Source organism: Capra hircus, chromosome 21 (genome assembly GCF_001704415.2).
Source record: "Capra hircus breed San Clemente chromosome 21, ASM170441v1, whole genome shotgun sequence".
NCBI lineage: Eukaryota > Metazoa > Chordata > Mammalia > Artiodactyla > Bovidae > Capra > Capra hircus.
In genome coordinates this window covers 56,624,681-56,645,130 of record NC_030828.1, presented here as the reverse complement: position 1 = coordinate 56,645,130, position 20,450 = coordinate 56,624,681, and the positions used below count along the sequence as shown (strand labels likewise).

The 20,450-nt window shown below is 49.2% G+C and overlaps 1 protein-coding gene across 2 annotated transcripts in view; it reads right to left on the bottom strand.

Annotated features, from left to right (window-relative positions):
* SLC24A4 (solute carrier family 24 member 4) overlaps positions 1–20,450 on the bottom strand; it is a 183,175-nt gene that overhangs the window by 23,185 nt on the left and 139,540 nt on the right. For both annotated transcript variants that reach the window (XM_005695332.3, XM_005695333.3), the window contains exons 11-12: positions 16,264–16,433; positions 12,288–12,492 (exon numbers count right to left, since the gene is read on the bottom strand). In XM_005695332.3, the coding sequence (XP_005695389.1) occupies positions 12,288–12,492; positions 16,264–16,433 (375 nt within the window). The remainder of the gene's footprint in view (positions 1–12,287; positions 12,493–16,263; positions 16,434–20,450) is intronic.

The window sequence follows — 20,450 nt, the reverse complement described above, 5'->3', positions numbered from 1 at the left end:
GTTTGTAGCCTACCAGGCTCCTCCATCCAGGGGATTTTCCAGGCAAGAATACTGGAGTGGCTTGCCATTTCCTTCAGGCTATATAATTCCAGAAGATTTTCAGGACCCTGAAAAGAAACCCCCTCCCTGTTACCAATATTCCCCATTTCTCTTCCTCTCAAGCTCTGTGAGTGATCTACCCTGTCTCTGTAGATCGGCCTATTCTGGACATTCTATATACCTGGAATCATAGTATGTGGCCTTTCATGCCTGGCTTCTTTCACTTAGCAGAATGTTTTCAAAGTTCACCCATGTTGTAGCATGAACAGTGTCTCATTCCCTTTTATGGCCAAATAATATTCCATTATATGAATATATTATATTTTGTTTAACCTGTTCATCACTTGGATATTTGGATTCTTTCTACTTCTAAGCTACTATGAATAATGCTCTTATGAATATGCATGTACAAGTTTTTTGGTGGACATATGTTTTCATTTCTCTTGCATATGTAACTAGGAATCATAACTAGAATTGATGCACCACACAGTATGGTGCAGTATGGACATGAGTTTGAGCAAACTGTGAGGGGACAGGGAAGCCTGGCATGCTGCAGTCCACTGGGTCGCCAAGAGTTAGGACACAACTGAGTGACTGAACAACAACAACGACTTTACATTTAACCTTCTGAAAGCCTTCCAGCCTGGTTTCCAAGATGCTGCACCATCTTACATTCCCATCAGCAGTATACGAGGTTTCCAATATACCCACATCCTTGCCAACACATTCGTGTTGTCTCTCTTAATTATAGCCATTCTGAGTGATGAGTGGTATCACACCGTGGTTTTGGTTTGCATTCCCCTGATGACTAATAATGGTGAGTATCTGTCATGGATTTATTGGCTATTTATAAATCTTGGGAGAACTGTTGACTCAAATCCTTTGCCCATTTTAAAGGCTGGGTTGTCTTTTTACTGTTGAGTTCTAAGAGTTCTATAGTTCTATATATAGAACTGTATGTTTCAGATATTAGATCCCTATCAGAAATATAATTTACAAATATTTTCTCCCATTCCAGGAGTTTTTTGACTTACTTCATAGATCCCATAAATCCCACAGGTTTTAATTTTGATGAAGTCTGTTTTTTAATTTTCTATTTTTGGCTACTTCTGCTATTGATATATATAAGAAACCATGGTCACAAATATATACACTGTTTTCTAAGAGTTTCATATTTTTAGCTATACATTTAAGTCTGAAGTTTCATATGTGGTGTGAGTTAAGGATCCGACTTCTTTTTAAAAAAAATATGGCTATCTAGTTTTCCTAGCACCATTTGTTGAGAAGACTATTCCTTCCCCCATTCAATTATTTTGGCACCCTTTCCAAGAATTATTGATCTTGAAGTTCTTTTTCTTTTAATGCTCAGTTGCATCCAACTCTTTGTGACCCCACGACTGTAACCTGCCAGGCTTCTCTGTCCATGGGATATTTTAAGCAAGAATACTAGAGTGGATTGCCATTTCCTCCTCCAGGGATCTTCCCAACTCAGGGTTTGAACACACGTCTCCTGCATCTCCTGCAATGTCTGGGCATATTTCTGGACTCTCAGTTCTAGTTCATCGAGCTATATTTCTATCCCATGCCACTTTCAGGCAGTCTTGACGACTATTTCTTTGTAATAAGTTTTGAAGTCAGGAAGTCTTTCAGTTTTGTTCAAGATTGTTTTGGCTATTCTGGGTCCCCTGTATTTCCATGTGAATTTTAGGATCAGCTTGTCAATTTCTGCAAAAACAAAAACAAAAAAACAAAAAAAACCCCCTAAAACCTAGCATGGATTTTCACAATGATTGCATGAAGTCTATAGGTCAATTTGAGGACTACTGCCACCTTAAAACTTTTACATCTTTCAACCATAAACTTAGGATGTTTTTCCATTTATTTAGATATTTCATTTCTTTCAATAATGTTTTACAGTTTTCAGTGTACAAGTCTTGTTCTATTTTTGTTAAATTTATCCCTAAGTACTTTATTGCTTTTTGATTGCATTGTAAATAAAGTTTCTTACATTCATTTTTCATATTGTTAATGCATAAAAATAGAGTTGAATGTTGTATATTGACTTTGGAGCCTGCAAGTTTATTAATTCTAATGGTTGTTTTTTGTGTTTTGGTAGATTCCCTAGGATTTTCTATATATAAGATCATGTCATCTACGAACACACTTTTACTTCCTCCTTTCCAAATTGAATGCTTTTTGTTTTTTCTTGCCTATTTACCCTGGATAGAACCTCCAGCACAAAGCTGAATAGAAGAGGTAAGAGGTGTCATTTCTAATCTTAGGGGGAAAGTTTCCCATCTTTCACCACTAAATATGACATTAATTTGGGGGTTTTTTGTAGATGCCCTTTATCAGATTGAGGAAATTCATGCTATTTATTTCTAGTTTGAGTGTTTTTTCCCCCATTAAGAAAGGGTGTTGGATTTTGACCAATGCTTTTTCTGTGTCTGTTGAGATGATTGTGCAATTTTTAGCCTTTATTCTAATAATACAGCATGTCTTATTGTTTTTCACGTGTGGAACCAACCTTGCATTCCTGAGATAAATCTCACTTGGTTAACTGTTTATAAAGAGAAAAACCAAGTCCCATGAAGGTTAATGAACTGCCAAAACCTCACAGAAAATTAGCGGCAGAGCCACAAAGAGACCCTGCATGCCCAGTCAGTGACCTCTGAGCTGGTCCTTGTGGGGAGGTACGGGGATGCATTTGAGGGTGGATCATCGTCAGGGATGGGTTAGTGAACAGTCCTATCACCATTATTCAACATTTGTGTTGTGCCTCACACATTTTGGAGGTGGTTTTCACAAACACTATTTTTCATATCAAATTTGGGGAGATATTCTCACCGTTTCACAGGTAAGCTTTGGTAAAGTTCAGTGACTTAAACATCACAAGCTCAGAGGCAGTACCAGGACTTGAATGCAGGTCTTTAGAGCCTAAATCTTGAGTCCTCTGTACTATACTACTTGCCTGCCCTCTGAGTCCCATGATTTCAAAGCCTGTGAAAGTCCTTTTGCTGCCCACTGGTGGACAGCGTCATCAACTGTCAGATTAGAGCCTTACACTTTTAGCTCAAGGCTGCGATCTAAACATAAAAATCCTCTTAAGCAGGGGAACCATTAAAGTTTTCTTATTCCTTGGGAGTGAATGAATCTTACCATCAATTCTTAGTTACTTCTAATACATTTTTGTTTTATCCTCAGACTTACCATTAAACTGATTGCTCTCTGAGGGGCATAGAAACTTCATGGTTAATGACAGCTACATTGTCAGGTTCAAACTTCAGTTCTGGCATATTCTACCTCTGTGACCTTAGAAAAGTATTTAGCCTCTGGGCATCTCCGTTTCCCAAGCTGTGAAATGGGGATAACAACAGCTCTTAACACACACTGCTATTGTGAGACTAAAATGAGCCAACACATGAGATGCATTTAGCCCACACTTGGTGCAGAGTACACACTAAATTTTAGCTCTTGTTGATAATAATGGTTAATTAAGTTCCACTTACTGAGTACTGGACTACGACAGTCAAGCACTGGGTTGGGTGTTTTATGGAAACTAAAACAGGTTTAAGACTCTGGTGCTGGGAAAGATTGAAGGTGGGAGAAGGGGACGACAGAGGATGAGATGGTTGGATGGCATCATTCATTCAATGGGCATGAGTTTGAGTAAACTCTGGGAGTTGGTGATGGACAGAGAGGCCTGGCATGCTACAGTCCATGGGGTCTCAAAGAGACGCGCCTGAGTGACTAAACTGAACTGAAAACAGATTTCAAGAAGTAAGCTGTCTAGCCCAAGGTCACATAGCTAGGAAGTGGCAGACCCAGAAGCCCAATACCAAAGCCTCTTACTGACACCATGTTGAACCCTGGAGCATGGGTTTTGAGCCTAAGGGCACTAGAGAGACAATGGGGGTGGGGAACCCTGTGGGAAGTAGATAAGATCAGGGTTCTAATTAAGCTGAGCTGCCAAGCTGAGGTTTGGGAGGAAGGGGAAGACAGAAGTGGAGCATGTGAGAGAAAACAAGAGGCTCCAGCAAGGTCAGAGGGCAGGACCTGCTGGGGGCTGACATGGAGACGTGGGCATTCAGGCCTGAGTGCACAGGGACCAAAGGCCCAGTAAGAGACGCCCTGGCAGCCCAGTGTAGAGCCTGGAGAGCTTGTGGGGGGCTGCGAAAGGCCGTCTCCAGGGAGGCAGCCTTGGCTTGGTCTCCCCCTCTCACGGCAGTCAGGTACCATGGTTCAGCCTCTGGGACCCTGTTCATGCTTCCCCAAGAAGTGTTCCTCCCCTTGGAAAAGGAGGAGAGATCAGACATGCAGACCAGGACCTCCTGGTCAACACAGAAGCCAGGCCCAGAGTTCGCTCAGCAGGCGTAGACCCCAGGGACCCTTACCCCAGCTCTGCATCTATGCCCACAGCCCCTACCAAGTCAAGCTTCTGGACTGGATGTCAGTGGGTCCCAGAGCTGAGGTCGGTGAGCCACCTCTTTTGTTCTAAAGATGACCTCAAGCTACGGCCAGCTCTGCACTCCACCACGGGAACCTCAAGGCTGGGGCCAGAGAGCTGGTCTGTCCTCTGTCACTCATGACTGTGTGGCAGTGGGTGGATCTTCAACCTCTCTGAGCCACCCTGTCCTTAGCTGTGACGTGATAACTTCCCCCGTCTCACCCACCCCAAGGATCTACCGGGAAACAAAAGAAAGGCAAGAAGTACGAAGCTGACCATCCTGCCTCTGAAGGTTGCACCTTGAGTCTGGAGGCCCTGGGGAGTGAAATAAGAGTCAGGAATGCTTGACAGGCCCAATAGCAGGCCCTCTCACCTTAAACATCCAGCAAACATCCAGGGCAGGCCTGTGGGTTCCCAGTGCTTACAAACCCCATAGACCCAGCAGCTGGCCGCCTCCTCCCCTTCCTTCCTGCTGCCCCTGTATTCCAGAGCACACACTCCAGCCTGGCAGAGTGCCCTCCTGGCCAAAGTCAATACTGGAACCAAGCCGAGGACAGCCCTCAGGAGTCAGGCAGACCTGGGGTACCAGCCCTGCCTGAGGCCCTTAGTTACCTGGGAAATGGGGACCACACCAGACATGCAAGCAGGGCTGTGTGCAGACTCTAAGCCCCAAATATAAGGCATGTATGGCCCAAGCTCCATGAAGAACATGTCTGCCAAGCTATAGGCCAGGGCCCAGCCCCCTCCTCTGCCTCACTATGCAACTGGAAGCCACATGAGCCCCTCACCAGGTCTGCTCTGGTCCAAGTCATCAGCAAAGATTAGTTCCCCTGCTTTTTTCCAGGCATCCCTGCAGCTCCCATGGGAGTGGACATGCTGAGCTGGCCCTCAGCAGCCCCCATGCCAACCTCCTCCTAGGGTGTCCATACAGCACTTCCCAGACTGCCTTGCAGTTGAAGTTCTAGACTCAAACTGGGCTCCTTATTTTGAAAAACAGACTGAGGAGGGGCTGGGCCACCTTTCTGCTGCTTTCGATGCACTGCTGTGAAACAGGCCTCTCGGGATGCTGCTTTGGCTACAGCGGCACATTCCTGCCCAGGAGCTAGCTGAGTGGGCACCAGGGATGCCTTCTCAGGCCTGACCAGCAGCCCAGTGGCAGCTTCTGGTGGCAGCACAGCTGTAGCAGTGGCTTCCTGGTCCCTGGGTCGTGACTCTGACAGTGAGTTTTTGAACATTTCAGCACATCCCAGTCCCCCACCTCTTCAATTCTGAGAGAGGTGGTAGCAGCTGGTTCAGTGGGCGTCATTACTGGTACCCAGCCTGGACTGTCTGTCCCACCACTGCATAAGGAACCCACCTACTAGGTCTATTAATTTCTATTTCTCCCACATCAGCGATTAGCATCCATCATCTCCTGATAACGCCCGAGGCACCTGTCATAGACCTACAAGGGGTGCGGGCGTGTGTGCTCAGCATCTCTTCTCTCCAAACAGCCCTCCCAGGGGCCACCAAAGCCATGCTGGCCAGCATGGGTACTGACCAGGGGTGGGCCCCTGACCTCTGGGCTGATAGCATTCTCCCTCTTAGGACTCTGGAATTCAGACGCAACCCTAGGCAACCAAGTGAGGGGGGCAGGACATGGCAGAAGTCAGTCTGGGGCCAGTGGGAGGCCACGGTCTGCCATGGGCACTGACAGTGGATTTGAGAAAAGCCAGTCCACAGCCAAGGAGCAGAGTGAGACAGGCAGGCATGTGAAAGGAAGACAAGAGCCAGGAAGAGCCTTAACACGCATGAAGGCTCCGAGTCTAGCCCCTGGGTGAGTCCAAGTGTTCATAGGATCCACAACACACCCCTGTATCCTTATGATAACAAAGATCCCCTTTCATCTCAAAGGAAGCTCATGTGGGCTTCTGTTGCCAGCATCCGTAGACACTTCAGGTCCCCAGTGCATGCCCAGCTCATGACAGGTCCTGAGCCCCTTCACCTCCCTCCTTCCAGTTTGGACTGTGCTGGTCTGGCTGTGGGGTGATCACAGAGTAGATTCCAGGGCAGGTGGCCCAGATGCCTGGCTCCATCTGGTCAGTAGTGACCCCTGGGCAAGCCCTGGCCCCTCAGTTTTCTGCTTTGGAATACAAGAAGCTGGTCTAAAATTCCCCATATTGCTTTTAACCATAGCATTCAGAGACCATCTGTTGTTAACCACAGAGAATTCAGAGGAATATTGCTTTCATTTAGATTAAAAATAACACCCCCCCTCAAAAAAACCCTCTTTCTCTATTATGCTTTAGCAGCTGTTTTTTTATAAACCACTTATCACCAGAAAGCAGAAATAATCCAATTGTTCATTCACTGTTGGAGAAATGTGGTACATCCATACAATGGAATATTATTCAGTCATGAAAAAGAAATGAAGGACCATCACATGCCAAATGCAGATGAACCTTGAAAACATGCTAAGAAGGCAGACTCTGGGAGACAGAGAAGGACAGGGAAGCCTGGTGTGCTGCGGTCCATGGGGTCACAAAGAGTCGGACATGACTGAGCAGCTGAACAACAACAAAGAAGGCAGACACAAAAGGCCACTTATTTAATGATTCCATTTATATAAAATATCCAGAATAGATAAACCCGAAGAGACAGAGTCACAGTTGCCAGGAGATGAGGGGGAGGACAGAGAATAATTGCTAGCAGGTAGGGGGCTCCTTCGGGGGTGCTCAAGAAAACCGATTGTGGTAATGGTTGCACAAACTTTGTGAGTAGACGGAAAACCACTCAACTGTGTACTTCAAAGGTGTGACTATTTCGGTAAGTAAATTACACTTCAATAGAGCTGTTATATTAAGAAATTACAGTGCTCAGCCAGTGTTTGTTCTAATTAGGTGTGAGCTGACACCTCAGGGCTCCACAGTGACTGACAAGGCCACTTCTTTGAAATCCTGACCTTGACTTACGAGACAGTCTACCGACTGTGTGATTTCTCTGGCGGCTCCCACGACCCAGGCAAGAACAAAATCATTTTTACCGTGAAGTGCCATGTGCCTCTGGGGGCCTGGAGCAGACAGAAATTGGGTGTGGAATTTCACATGTACGTGAGCCCGTGGCAGCAGCAGCTTCTCCTCTGTGCTCCCAGCCATGCTGAGCGGCTGAGAGGAAAGAGCAGGGCAGAGTTTTCTAGGGCTCCATTTCTGCAGTCCCCCTTACTGGGCTCAGAGAGAATAAGCAGACCCCTCTCCTCCCAGCCAGCACGGCTCTCTAGTTCCGTGTAGGACAGAGGAAGACGGGGGATGGGGTGGGGAGAAGACATTCTAGAAACTTCCCGAAATCTTCAGATGGCTTGTGCTGAGTTTTCTGATGAAGAAAATGTTTAGCTGTGTCATCCGAGGACTGACGAGAGCATGCCAGGTCCCCGAAGGCCTATAATTCAAACTCAATTCAACATGGTTTCTTAACACAGACAAGTTCCTTGGTACCTATGTACCGGCTAGAAGACACGATGGACAGAGACAAGCATTTTCTTAAGGACTCCACAGGAAGAGTGCAGAAGAATCCACTGGTTGGCCACAGTATTGTCCCTTAAGCACTATGCCAGTGTGGGGTGCTGTCCCTTCTTCCTGTGTGATCGTGGGCAACTAAACCTCTCTGAGCCTCAGCTTCTTCACCTGGGAAATGGGGATAATAACAGTACCCACCCTCCAGGGTGGTCTTGAGGACTTAATGAGTGCGTGTGAACCACCCTGCCCGGTCCATAGGAAGCGCTCAGTACACTTTACCTACCTTCCAGGCTGGAAACCCTTGATTTCCACTTGGTAGCTGGGTGACTGTGGGCAAGTCACTGAACCTCTCTGTGCTTCCCTTTCCTTCTCCATAAACTGGAGATGATCATCGTCCCCACCTTATGTGTTGTCATGAGGATTAAATGAGGGAATACATGTAAAGCTCTTAGGACAGGACATGGCACACAGAAGCTCCAGAAGAGCCCTGTAAGAATTCCCTATTTTTCATTCAATGCCTGACACACAAGACCCCAATAGATGTGGCCACTTATAATAATGATAGACACAAGGGCCAGCATACTGGACACAAGATGTGATTTCCTTACCCTTATGGGAGCAGGAGCAGTCCAGCTGGAGGGCAAGGGTGTGGCCCATGGGGCAGGAGAATGTCCCAGACAGTACATCAGCCACAAACAGCATGTATTAAGGGTTCTCCCCAGCCAGACTGGGGCTCAGGGTCACTGGCTGGCCATTGCAGGGCAATGCCTGCGCTGCAGACCACAGTTCCCATGGGAGAAAGAGCTCCTCCTGCTTTTGCTCTCTCCCAACCAACAGCTGGCCCAGGAGGCCCAATTACCAGCCTCTGTGGCCTGAAGTGGGAAGAGCACAGCTGCACCGGGTGTAGATGCGAATCCAGCATCAGACCAGGCAGGCAACCGAGCTAGGCTGTGGCTGGGTGCTCTCGGGCTCTGGTCTACGAGCCCAGTGACACATCACGTGGGTGGGCAGCGCCCGGGGGATATGGGCTGGCATTTCCACCATCCCCAACCTTCAGCTGTGTAGTGAGGGCAGGAGGTGATACATAAAATGCATTGTGCGATCATCTGCTCAGATTTAACCCACACGCCTGGAAGCTCCCAGAGTCCATGGGTGTCCTGTTTCTGCCTGGATCACCAAGGCCCACGAGAGTTTGGTACCCAGATATTTACTGACTGAAATAATCATCTTGTCTGCAAAGTACCTGAAGCTCAGTGCCTAGCACAAAACAGATGGATAGCAGAGTAGATACCAGTTCCTTCTTCCTGACTCTGGGAATGACCACGGTGCCAGACCTCCAGGGATTCTGACTCCCATGAACTTTCTAGAACATTGTTTATGGTCCAAGCAGAAGAGAGCGTGAGAAGCTGGATGTAACAGAAACCATGTGATTAAAGCATGTTGTCATCCCAGGTGGCCCTAGTGATAAAGAACCTACCTACCAATGCAGGAGACATTATAGTCACAGGTTTGATCTCTGGGTCGGGAAAATCCCGTGCAGTAGGAAATGACAACCCACTCCAGTATTCTTGCTTGGAGAATCCCATGGACAGAGGAGCTTGGTGGGCTACAATCCATAGGGTTGCAAAGAGTTGGACATGACTGAAGTGACTTAACATGCAGGCATGTCATCCAAACGAACGCTTACTGAGCACCCGTGTGTCACACAGAAGGGGTGAATAAAGACCTATGTACTGCTTACAGAGGATGCCTTCATCCCATTTTGTGGATGAGGAACTGAGGTTTAGGGGATGAAACAGAGTCACAGAGCTGGTGAGTAGTAGAACCAAGATTCCACCCCAGGACTTCTAGCCTCCAGCGCCTGCCTCCCAGCCTGTCCCCAACCACACGGAAGAGCTGCACACCAGACAGCCTGGGCTCATTCCTTGATACCTGCGGCCGCGCTAGTTCTGAGTGGAACAGATCCTCCCCTCTTCCCAGTGCCCCGCCCCTTATCCCTCCCCTGGCCCCAGCTTCCTTCCTGGGCCCCAGTTTAGGGGAACGCTAGCTCCACCGGCCCCTAAAGCCCCTCAGGGCCTCCCCATGGTCTCAGATCATTGTGTTGCCACAACCAGTTGTTTAGTCGCTCAGTCGTGTCCAACTCTTTGCAACCCCATGGACTGTTGCCCACCAGGCTCCTTTATCCGTGGGATTTCCCAGGCAGGAATACTGCAGTGGGGTTGCCATTTCCTTCTCCAGGGGATCTTCCCAACCTAGGGATCGAACTCATGTCTCCTCCAAGTCTCTTGCACTGCAGGCGGAGTCTTCACCACTGAGCCACAACCAGAGACGAGCTGAAAAGATGACGAGGATGAGTGGGTGGACGGAGGGCCTGCAGCTGGTTGTGTGGAATCTCTCATAGGTGCTGTGTCCCGCTGCCTGGCTCCACATTCCTGTGAACCCCTGTCCACATTGGCCTCAATTTCCCTCGGCCGCTGGACACACCTAAACAGGCAGCAGCCACACAACCCCGTTCCCCCGCCCCCGCTTCTCACATTGAGGTTAGAGGAGATGGAGAGGAAGTACTTGCGGTTTCCCAGGGCGCCACCTGGAAACACTTCCGCAGGGTCACAAAGGGAGCTTCCGCAGGGACACAGAGAGCCCCGGTCCATTCCAGAGGCGAGCCCTGGGCGGAAGCTCTGCTGAGGGCCAGCCCAGGGGAATGTCCCAGAGCCTCTGGCTTGAAGAGGAATGTGGAACCAACTTCAACAGGAAGTTTCCACCCTCCAGGAAAGGCGGAGCTCTCTGGGAAAGGGTTCGTGGGTGCAGAGAACCTGGGAGCGATCTGGTCCCAGCCCTTGCAAGAGAACAGCATTCTGAGCTCCTCACCTCAGGAGGTGACCTGCTCAGAGTCCCTGCAGGGAGCTAGACCTGGTTTCCCACAAGCCAGTTGTCCCAGGAGCATCAGATTCTGGCACCAGGATGAGAGGAGAGGGGTGGTTGGCCCTGGGGACCACCCAATTCAGTTCTGCCAAACTCAAAGCTTCAAGGAAATGGAAAGATGAGGTGCCCTTCTATGAGGCTGCCTCCCTTTACAGAAGGGCAGCTGCCCCAAAGGGCAGGTCCCTCCCCTGGTTTCCTGCAGAGTCCTGGATAATAAGCAGGGTCAGGAACACGTCTAGATGAAACAGCAGTAGGGGGTGGTGGTGATGACCCTGTCAGGCCCCGCATCTGTAAAATGGGGATTCCATCCACCTCCTGGGGCTGGAGAACAGAACCGCCAAAGGGTGGCTTCTTCTCAGTCCAAACCCCCAGCAAAGTAAGCTGTTTCCTGGACTGCGCCTGCATCTTCCTCCCCGGGACCATACTGTCTCTCCTCTCCTCTCCCCACCCCAAGCCATCTCCCAAATCAGGTGCCATCCGTGAGCCTGTTGTTAAACACAGAAGTCTTTTTGGAAAAACATCAAGTTTTGGACTTGAAAATCTTGGAATTCTGCTGCCATTCAGGATGGCAGGACACCAAGAAAAAACCTCCGAGATGGGGCTAAATAGCTCAGGCCTTTATTTCTCATCATGGACTGCAGAGGAATATGGCTAAAGATGAAGACAGATTGGGTGTGTCTGGGGATCCTCTCACACACAAATTCCTGAAATCATTCACTTGATGGACATCTACTAAGCACCTACTATGTGTCATGCTTGGGCACTGGGGATACAACAGTGAATGAAATAGACAAAGATACCTGCTGGCACGGAGCTGATATTTTAGCCAGGGAGACACACAAGATAAAAAATATATATATAAAATACTTAAATTAGGGTGGTCAGAGAAGGCCACACCGAAAAGGTGACATTTAAGGAAAGACCCGAAGAAGATAAGGAAGTGAGTGATACAGGCAGCAGAAGAAAGTGCATTTCAACAAAGGGCAAGTGCAAAGAGCATATCTGCTGGGCAGGGCTGGAAGGGCTGGAGAGTCTGAGCGTGTCCATAAAAATAACGTATGTGCTTGTTTTTCTTTACTGCATGAGAAAGCCCCACTGCCCTGGGCATTTGAGTGCAGTTTCTAGGGGTTACTGGTGTACTTCCCAGGCCTCCACTTGGCCAGCTGTCTGGCATCCCAGGCTCCCCAACCCTGGGCAGTACCTGCCTCCTACAGTGGCTCTAACCCACAGTTCAGCACCGAGGAGGTGTTCATCAAGTGGCTTAATGTTGGACCCTCACACCTGACTCCCCCGCCCTCCTGGGTCCAGCTCTCTATTCTGAAGACCCGGGCTTGGACCCTCGGAGGCCCCAGCAGTGTGGCCCAAGAGCCTTGCCCCCCAGGACTCACCAGGCATGGAGAAGGGGGACAGGAAAGCGGCCTCCACGGGCTCTGGCTCCTGGGGAGGTGGCGGGGGCTGCGGCGGGGGCTCTTGGTCCCGCTGTGGCTCTTCCAGGTTTTCCACGGGCACGTTCCCATTCTCAATGCTCTCGTGCCTCCCGTTCTGAAGCGGTTTGCTGCTCACGCCGTTGGCCGAGTTGATCAGCCTTTGCCTCTGTGTGGACAGGAGGCAAGACAGACACACAGGCGCGTGACAAAGCTGAATCCTGTTGCTTGGCTCCTCACAGGCAGGTGGCACTTAAGGGTTTCTAGAACAACACCCCTGGCTTCGGATTTGCCTGAGAAATGGCTCCAGGACCTTAGAATCCAGCTAAGTTTGCTCATTTCCACTCAGACCAGTATCAGCAAGGGGATCGGTCAGAGCCCAGGGTTTCTTCTTAGTGTCAACCTGACAAACTGGCCCATGACACTGGATAAAAGCAGTCACTCTGACTTTCCCAGTGGATGGTCATAAACCACAGGTCATAAACCAAAGTCACAGGAGAGGCTCTGCATAGCTAAAAAATCTTATTTCAGGTATATCATGCAAAAATTGCATGTACATTGTGTACAATGGTCCAGTGATGGTTCATATTAAGATGTAGAACATTTCCAGCCTCTCAGACAACTCGCTAAGGGTCCCCTCTCTCCAGAAGTAATTAAGGTAACCCCATTCTGACTTTTATACACATCAATTAAGTTTTTCCTGAACTTGAATTTCCTACATATGGATTCAGAGAGTACATACTATTTTATATTTGGCTTCTCTCACTCAACCTAATATCTGTGAGGTTCATCCACCTTGTTGCATGAATCAGTAGTTCGTTATTTTCCAGGGGTTTATAGTACTCCACCGTGTGAATAACAAACAGTATGTCCTTTGCCACTTGATGGGCATTTGGGTTATTTCCTCTTTTTTGGTTATCAGGAAGAATGCCATGACCATGCCTTTTTGTGGACATATGCACTCATTTCTCTGGGGTATTTATCTAGAAGTGGGATTGTGAGGTCATAAGGTAGGTGCAAGTTGAACCATTTCACACTTGTACCAGAAATGGATTATAATTTCAGTTGCTTCCCATCCTTGTCAATGCTTGATATTGTCAGTTCTTCCCATTTTAGTCATTCTGGTGGATGTGTGGTGGAATCTAATCGTGGTTTTAATTCGCATTTCCCTTTTAATTTGAGCATTGTATAGGGTTAGTAGCCATTTGGAAGGCTTCTGCTGTCCAAATCTTTCACCCTGTGTAATGGGTGTCCTCTGAACCAATCAGACCTCTTCCCTCCCCTATTTCCTTATAGCTGTTGACCAAGTCTGCCTTCTTTCCACCCAAGCACAAGCCAAGTGAGTGGGTTTCTACTAAACTAGAGAAAGGGAGAAACCACATATCAAGAAATTAACAGGTTTCCAAGTTTCTAAAAATCTGTTTGCCTTTGCACAGCTCATCTTTATCTGGCTCTCATTAAAAATATTTATGCTTTAGGATTAAAGCCTTGTGGGTAATAATCATCACATATGGACACATATCTCCTTCCCAGTTACATCAGTAAGAAACCAAGAGTCAGTACACATGCCCCCAAGGCAATACTCCGTAACTGTGTGCCTAACACTTATCCTGTGCTTACTGGAAGCAAAAAGATGGGCAAAAAAAGTCATTATTACTTAAAATGGAAGCATGTTATTTTTTCCAAAAGAAAGATGAGTTGACCATTAACTGGCTTCGTACTGGTTTTAGGCAGGGACTCCTAAATCATGAAGTCTAGGATTGAGTGGAAATCGAAAACTTTTTTTCCTACAAACATGTCCACAACATTTAGCCACCTAAAAGAGAAAAATGATCTACATCTGAGACGCATGCCCAGGCATAATATTTTACCACCCAAAAAGGGTTAAATGAAAGGTCTTCCTCATAGTCAAAACAAACAAAAAACCCCGCAAATAGCTGTGTTGCAGGGAAGAACCAATTCTGACTCCGTGATGGATCTGTTTGACTTTAACCTTTGAAAAATTACATTTTTCACCTGGAGCCCACCAGGTGAGCCCACCAGGTGGACAGAGCCCACCTCTGTCCATGGGATTCTGTAGGCAAGAATACTGGAGAGGGTTGCCATGCCTCCCCCACCAAGGGATCTTCCAACCAGTTTCTTTTGTCTCCAGCATTAGCAGGTGGGTTCTTTACCACCGGTGCCACCCTTTGTTATTATAATCATACATAATAACATGCTTCAGGGAACCCTGGGCCAGGAAGATGCCCTGGAGAAGGGAATGGGGCCCCTGGAGAAGGGAATGGCCACCAGCTCCAGTATTCTTGCCTGGAGAATTCCATGGGCAGAAGAGCCTGGCAAGCTATAGTCCATGGGGTTACAAAGAGTTGGACACGACTGAGTGACTAATACTTTTCAGGGAACCCTGACCCTCTTCCTGAAGAGATGAACACATTCCCTCCCTAAAGGCCTGCCTCAGGGGAGCCTGCCCCTCTGATTAACACATCACCTCTCTTCCCCCAGGTTGGCCATTCCAGATTTCTGCACGATAAAGGTCTTTATCTACTCAACTACCCCCCTCCCCACCTCTGTCCTATTGAGACATTAGTCTGCCATCTTCTCAATCAGTCGCTTTCTGAATAATGTCCTAGTCATTGCTTCAACACCTAATCTCTCAGTTAATTGGCCTGTCCTGTGGTGAACAGACTAAGTTTGGACTCAGCAACAGCTATGCAAGGACAGAATTGTAAGGAGGTGGGGCGTGACTCAGTATGAGTATGAATGGTAGCAGTGGGAAGGGGGTCATGACTCCAGCTTTATAGAAAACAAGAGAGAATTATCCTTGGAAAAAGAACATCTGCAGCTACCTTGAGGTTGCATTAAAAGAGACGTAAGTTATAACACTGGTAGCTCAGCTAGTAAAGAATCCGCCTGCAATGCAAGAGACCCTGGTTCAAGTCCTGGGTTGCGAAGATCCGCTGGAGAAGGGATAGGCTGACCACTCCAGTATTCTTGGGCTTCCCTGATGGCTCAGCTGGTAAAGAATCTGCCTGCAATGTGGGAGACCTGGGTTTGATCCCTGGGTTGGGAAGATCCCCTGGAGAAGGGAGCAGCTACCCATTCTGGTATTCTGGCCTGGGGAATTCCAGGAACTATATAGTCCATGAGGTTGCAAAGAGTTGGACACAACTGAGCGACTTTCACTTCCACTTCACTTTCCATTATAACAAAGGAGGTAATGGATCCACACGCTGAGAGAGACAAACCAGAAGGCTTCTATAGTCCTTCAGTTTTCTTCTAGAGTTGCTCTATCCATAGAGAATAGGTGTGTATTCTTTTTTTTTTTTTTGCCCTGAGTAACATTAAAAAAAAAAATCTGTACTTCAGACCAGTCTTTCTCCAATTAGTCTTTCTCTAGTACTTGACAAACGGAGAAGGCGATGGCACCCCACTCCAGTACTCTTGCCTGGAAAACCCCATGGACGGAGGAGCCTGGTAGGCTGCAGTCCATGGGGTTGCTAAGAGTTGGACACGACTGAGTGACATCACTTTCACTTTTCACTTTCATGCATTAGAGAAGGAAATGGCAACCCACTCCAGTGTTCTTGCCTGGAGAATCCCAGGGACTGGGGAGCCTGGTGGGCTGCCAAACTATGGGGTCGCACAGAGTCGGACACGACTGAAGCAACTTAGCAGCAGCAGCAGTACTTGACAAAATACTTAGTGGAATGTGGCAGACATGGTATTCAATTGCTACCTGTCTTAAACTCCTTCCTGATAGGATCATTTGCTGCCTGTGGGTGCTGTCTGGGCTTCCTTGCTTCAGTGGGCTGGTGATAAACACCTGACACTTCAGGCCCAATGCCAGGAAGTGTCCTGACAAGCCAGGGCTTCCTGCAGTGCTGGAACCCATCCAAGGCCTCAGACTCACGTAGTCTCACGGGCCTTGAAGGAAACTTACCTCATTAATTATGATCCTGCTGGCCATCCGCAGACGAGTCCTGGGCCCAAATTTATTGGTGATCATTACGCGTAAGCCCGCCTCTGGGAAGGTGAACTTGGGAGGGCTGGAGCTCATGACCTCGTCCACCATCACCACTGGGTTTTTGTTGTACTGCGGCTCCTCCTTCACTATATTGAGCACAAAGCCATGATTAGTGCTGAGAACCGCCAGGGCAAAACCCCAGGGCTGGGGTGACTGACATCTCCCCGAGGGGCAGACTTCTTGGGCTGTGGTCTCAGCCGCTGGTAGCCACATGGGAGGCTGGCTGCAGACCCTCCCATTAGTAGAGCGAACCACCTGGGTCTGAACCACCCGCAAGTATTGAGCAGATCCCCAGGATCCCCTTTTATAGGACCACATGCTCATCTCCAGGGCTACTCCCTCTGCTGACTGATGACCCTCTCTTCTGGCGCCCAGTCTTGGCTAAATGCAAGGGTCTTTCAGTTCCTCACCTAAGCCTCATGAGGCAGCCCACCTACAAAGTGGACTGGATCCCTGCCATCTCTCACCAATGACTCTGAGGGGGACCTTTCTTCCCCACCATTTACAGAGGCTGAGACAAAACTTAACAAATGGACAAGGGCCCCGTAAAGGGAAAATGCTGGGAGGTAACAGCACTGGTTCTAAGCTTCCTGTGAAGCTACCTGCTCTCTCTTAGAAGAACCAGCTCCACGTGGCACACTATGCTTCCAAATTTGTTCTCCATGAGGCGGTAGGAGTGAGGTCAAAGATCTGGCTCACAGGCCCTGATGAGGCAACTGAGACCCAGGAGAGGAGCCTGCTGTGAGGCGTGCACAGTGAGCTGCTGGCCAAGACCAGGGTCTCCAGTGAAACCAGCACCCCCCAGCAGGGAGGCCACTCTCTCTGACCCTTTGCTCCCACTCATGAGGCTGAAGAACAAATCTCCTTGGTCCCTGGACTCTCCCCGCCACCTTCAGGAACATGCTCTGGGCTGGAGTCCCTGGGGGGCTTGACAGTCAACTCCAGAGCCCAGGAGGGTCCAGAAATAGAAACACTCTTGGACACAGCACTCAGAAGCAGGGGAGCCTTTCCCCTCTGAGGGGCTGCCAAAGCAGGTACGCCTGTCCCTCTCCACTGGTCACCCGTTTCTGATGAGTGTCCTTCCTGGATAACAGGGTAACTAGGAGCAGTCAGAGCAAACCTGCATGAGAGTTAATAGCACAAACACGAACAAATGCACACCAGATACACACACCCTCACCCAACAGGCAGCAAGGCTCAGCAGACAGGAGGCATGTGGTTAGAACCAAAGCCGGAAGGACCATGCATTTGCAGGAGACAAATATTAACCGCCAGTGAGGCGTGCATTGGACTCGTGGGTTCTGTTTCTTAAATGCATGTGTTATTGCTTGGGCCAAAGCAGATTACTTACAATTTAGAAGAGGAGAAGTGTTAAGGAGACAAAGGCCAACAGAGATTGCAGAGATGATTAGCGTGCGGTGGACGCCGGGAGTCTGGGGCAGCATTCTTGATGGTGGCCAAGATGCCGGGGGTTATGTGAAGGAGGGTGTTAGTAGGGGGACTTCAATGCTCGGGACCTCTGGCCGTGGGGAATGCCCCTCTCCTCCTCGGCTTCTTGGGCATCTCATCCTGGCGCCACCCACTGCGTGCTTAGCAGGTAACCCAGCCAATGTCAGCATGTTGCCCTGGAAGTTCAACCTAAGGCCAGGTATCACCTGCTCCCTCCCCATTCCAAGACAAAGTTGTGTCCCCGGCCAGGGAAGCTTGGAAGGGTCCTACAGTGAGCCCAGCTGGTGGTCAAAATGGCCCCGGCTACTGGGTCATGAGCAATGCCACTGGACAGCCAGCAAGGAGAGGCCAGACCTCCAGCCACGGTGGGAAATGGGGTGCCCGCCTGCCTCCATCCTGGACACTTTTCTTGCTGTATTGTTCTCTGCTTTCTTGAGCAGAATTGAAGTGTGGTATAAAAAAAATGTGTAAAACTTTTAGGGGAAAAAAAAAAAAAAGCTGTATGCAGAACAAAACTGGAGGATGCTATTCCCCGCAAAGAGAACACCAGCTTGCGCTGATCTGGTGAGCTGAACTGCGTGATCTTTAAGAGCATTCAAGTACATAATGGCATTTTATAGGAGTGGGGGGTAAAAAGGCAAATGTCCTTTCCTGTCAAGAGGTTGGGTTTAAAAAAAAGTTTGATTTTACATCTATGGGAAACACCCAAACTGCGAAACAGGAAAATCAGGGTTTTGTGTGTGTGTGTCTTCCTGAAAGCATCTATCTATAAGCCAGCAATCTTTGACAACCCTGGATGGCGTGGTTTATGGGACCTGCCTGGAGACTGAGGACCAGGGGAGATGAGCTCTGAGTTTGAAAGATTCTGTGGCAACTCTGTCAGAAAGGGTAAAATCCCAAAGCCTTGTTCTCCTCAGGCACCCCCCACACCCGCCACACCCTGGGTGTAATCTCCTGCCCCAGTCAATCTGCCTCTAGGGGACAGTGCCCTTGAGTGAGTGATAAACACTTCCCCGCTTGCCCCACCCCCCACCCCATGTGCACATTGAGCAAGAATTGGGTTGGCCAAAAAGTTCGTGTGGAAATCCAGACGAACTTTTTGGCCAAGCCAATCTGTTCTGTCCCATCTCAGGTAACCCCCAGGAGGAAGGCGCCTATCGTGGGTGCTGAGTGAGGGGTTGATCTCTCCACGTGGAAGGAGGAAGGCTGCTGGGGAGAGGGGCCCACCGAAGGAGACCCAGGAAGGAGACCTGAAGAGCATGGGCCCAAGAGGAAAGGAGCAGCCACCATCCGGGGCTGTGTCTCCGAGCCCCAACCTCTCCAGTTCCAGGCCTACGTCCCTAAACCCTGCCCTAGCCCGTTTCCTCCTTGGCTTTTATCTAAGAGCATTCACCCTGATCAGAGCTGGAGCGAGACCTATGTCCCCTCCTTTCCTTGGCCTTAGGGGACAGTCTTGTGTCTAATCTTCCAATTTTCCAGAAATTGTCCTGGACTTCGAGGATTGGGGGAAAGCAATAAACTAGTGGGAAATCCTACTGATAAAAGTGCAAAGGTGAGGACCACCAGAGAGCCCCCAGAAAGGCCCCACGTGGCCTCAGGGCAGCCTGGATTCGCCTGGAAGAGGAAATGCTCACATCCCTGACACGCGGCATTGGGGACCAGCCTGCTCCATCAGCCACATGGGTAGCAGGTAGCTCCTGGGGCTGGCACCTGAGGATGCGGGCATCTCCCACTGACTTGGTAAACAGAATCGCTCCTCTCACCATGAAGGTTCAGAGGACCCCAAGAGCCCTGATCTCTGTGTACAAGGTTGGCCAGGAAGAGCCTCTGTCTTAAGAAACTGTGAGGGGTTGGGACCCGCCTTGGAGCTGCTATGTCTGTGAGCTAAAAATCCCAAACAGTGGCCATACTGTTTCCTCCCCTCCTGACAAGGCTGTTCTGGAAACAGCTCTTCTGGGGCAGTCTGCTCGCGTCAAGAAACAGGCGCACGGCACCAGCCTGTGCTCTGCTGGGCTCCTTCCTGGGGCCCTAGGGGTGGGCCGGTGGCCTTGGCTGCACCCATACCCTCTCCCCAGCAGCCTTCCTCCTTCCACGTGGAGAGATTCACCCCTCACTCAGCACCCACGACAGGTACCTTCCTCCTGGGGGTTACCTGAGATGGGACAGAACATATTGGATTGGCCAAAAAATTTGTTCAGGTTCCCCCCAAATCCGAACGAACTTTTTGGCCAACCCAGCACTTGCTCAAAGTGCACATGTGAGGAATCTCCTACCCTGACCCACCCCTAGGGTGAGGGCTGGGGGAATACCTAGGAGTATAGATTTCGGCCCCTACGTGTCCCAGACACAGGCAAACAGTCCCCTCTGAGCCTACAGGAATTAGGAATTAAAGTGACCTAAAAGTGACTTGCCCAAGGCCACGAGGAATAAAAGAGAAATACCCCTCAGGAGGCTGGTCCACGGTGCTTTGGCTCCTGGTTAAAGGAGAGCTTTACCAACACCATGGGTGGAACTCGTCGGCAATGCCAGTTAAAGCTGTTTTTTCCCCCAGATCCTGACTCCAAGAACCTATTCAGACCTTAACACAAGCCTTGGGTGGGAGAGGGCGTCAACGCTCTTGGCTCCCTGGCAGAACTGCCCCCCCTGGATGGAAT